Raw genomic sequence first — 1,380 nt, 5'->3', positions numbered from 1 at the left:
CCGCTCTTGATTCTCTTAGACCTCTTTTTTCTAGGTCCAGCCGTTGCACCTTACCAGCAGCGGAACCTTGCCTATCAATACCAAATCATACAAATGTTAGCAGTAACAACTACGGCAACATATCTTTGCTCCTAATATATATAATATAAGATCCTTGTTACACAATCCAAAATACGGGACAAATCTATGAAAAAATTCCATGAGAGAAATAATATACATGGGAAACCAAGAGAGTTTGCATACATATCAAAAACATGCATAGAAGCCAATATTATGTTTGGAGTCATAAAATACGATAATTATCGAAAGTATAAGAAATTATATTTTTCTATAAGTTCATAGATATATGAAATTGTTAGACCAGCATCTATGGACAATTTAGTCCTTCTATTAGTCATTATTGCGGGGTATAAAAAGAGCATACGATGCTTAGGGCCAGATAAATCTATGAGATTATTGTAATAAGTCTTAAAATTAGAGTTTGTGAGAGATCGCCTACCTCTCAAATTGTAGGTATTAGGTCCAGAGATTGTGGAGAATCAATCTACCTCTCAAAATGAAGATCATCTATTGTATCGTGTTTATTTGTACGAGATTAATCAAAATTAGCCCTCCCAAATATTTCTTGCAATTTGTTTGCCGATTTTGACTATGATATCAAATTGGTATCCGAGCATTCGATTCTTGGAATCAAAGATGAGATCTCGGTGCACATGCTTCCGGTGTGCCTTCGTGACCGATTATCGCAATCACGCCGCTTCATAAAGAAAACATGTCAATCAGTCACGATTCAACTGGGAAGCAACTACAGGATTGTGGCATAAAGAAGGGCTTGTGATTCGCAATACAGTCGCTAATAGACAAGATCACGACGAACAAACCTTGTGATGTAGACCGATACAAGCTAGCTAGAAAGCCAACAGCAGGATTAATTACAAAAGTTCAACAATTCTAGCGATCAAGGAAGCCAAGGACAGGATCTCCGCTTATGACCTGATACATTCGTGAATCGGGCTACTTAGAAAGGCAATGAAGGGATTTCAGCGTGCATGATGAAGATCAAGAGAATATATAATTTCAAGGAGAAATTAGAAAGAGAAGTGAGCCAAATCAAATCGAAAATAGAGAAGCGTTTATCGTCCATGGAGGGATGGCTCTCATCCACGGAGGTGAGGTTCAAAACACAAGAAGAATTGATGAGGAAGATCATAGAGTTTCAAATAAACCAGCCTTTGCCCGCTGAGGAATCGAGCAATGATTTGGGGAGTGGACGCTAGCACAATCATTTAATAGGATTCATGCAACATCAGGGGAAACGTCGCAACTTTGAGCGGCATCATATGGAGGAGATTGTGCCACGTCCAGATGTTTGGAAAGAGT

The 1,380-nt window shown here is 38.7% G+C and overlaps 1 protein-coding gene across 1 annotated transcript in view; it reads right to left on the bottom strand.

The window, feature by feature from the left end:
- Positions 1-1,380, bottom strand: part of LOC110030258 (probable serine/threonine-protein kinase At1g54610) — a 54,409-nt gene that overhangs the window by 8,586 nt on the left and 44,443 nt on the right. The window contains 2 exon segments of the mRNA XM_020732884.1: positions 1-2; positions 5-71. The exon segment at positions 1-2 is cut by the window's left edge and continues 61 nt beyond it. Coding sequence (XP_020588543.1) covers positions 1-2; positions 5-71 — 69 coding nt within the window.

Source organism: Phalaenopsis equestris, unplaced genomic scaffold (assembly GCF_001263595.1).
Source record: "Phalaenopsis equestris unplaced genomic scaffold, ASM126359v1 Scaffold000690, whole genome shotgun sequence".
Lineage (NCBI taxonomy): Eukaryota > Viridiplantae > Streptophyta > Magnoliopsida > Asparagales > Orchidaceae > Phalaenopsis > Phalaenopsis equestris.
Note: the sequence above shows the minus strand (reverse complement) of the source record. Positions and strands in the feature narration are given on the sequence as shown.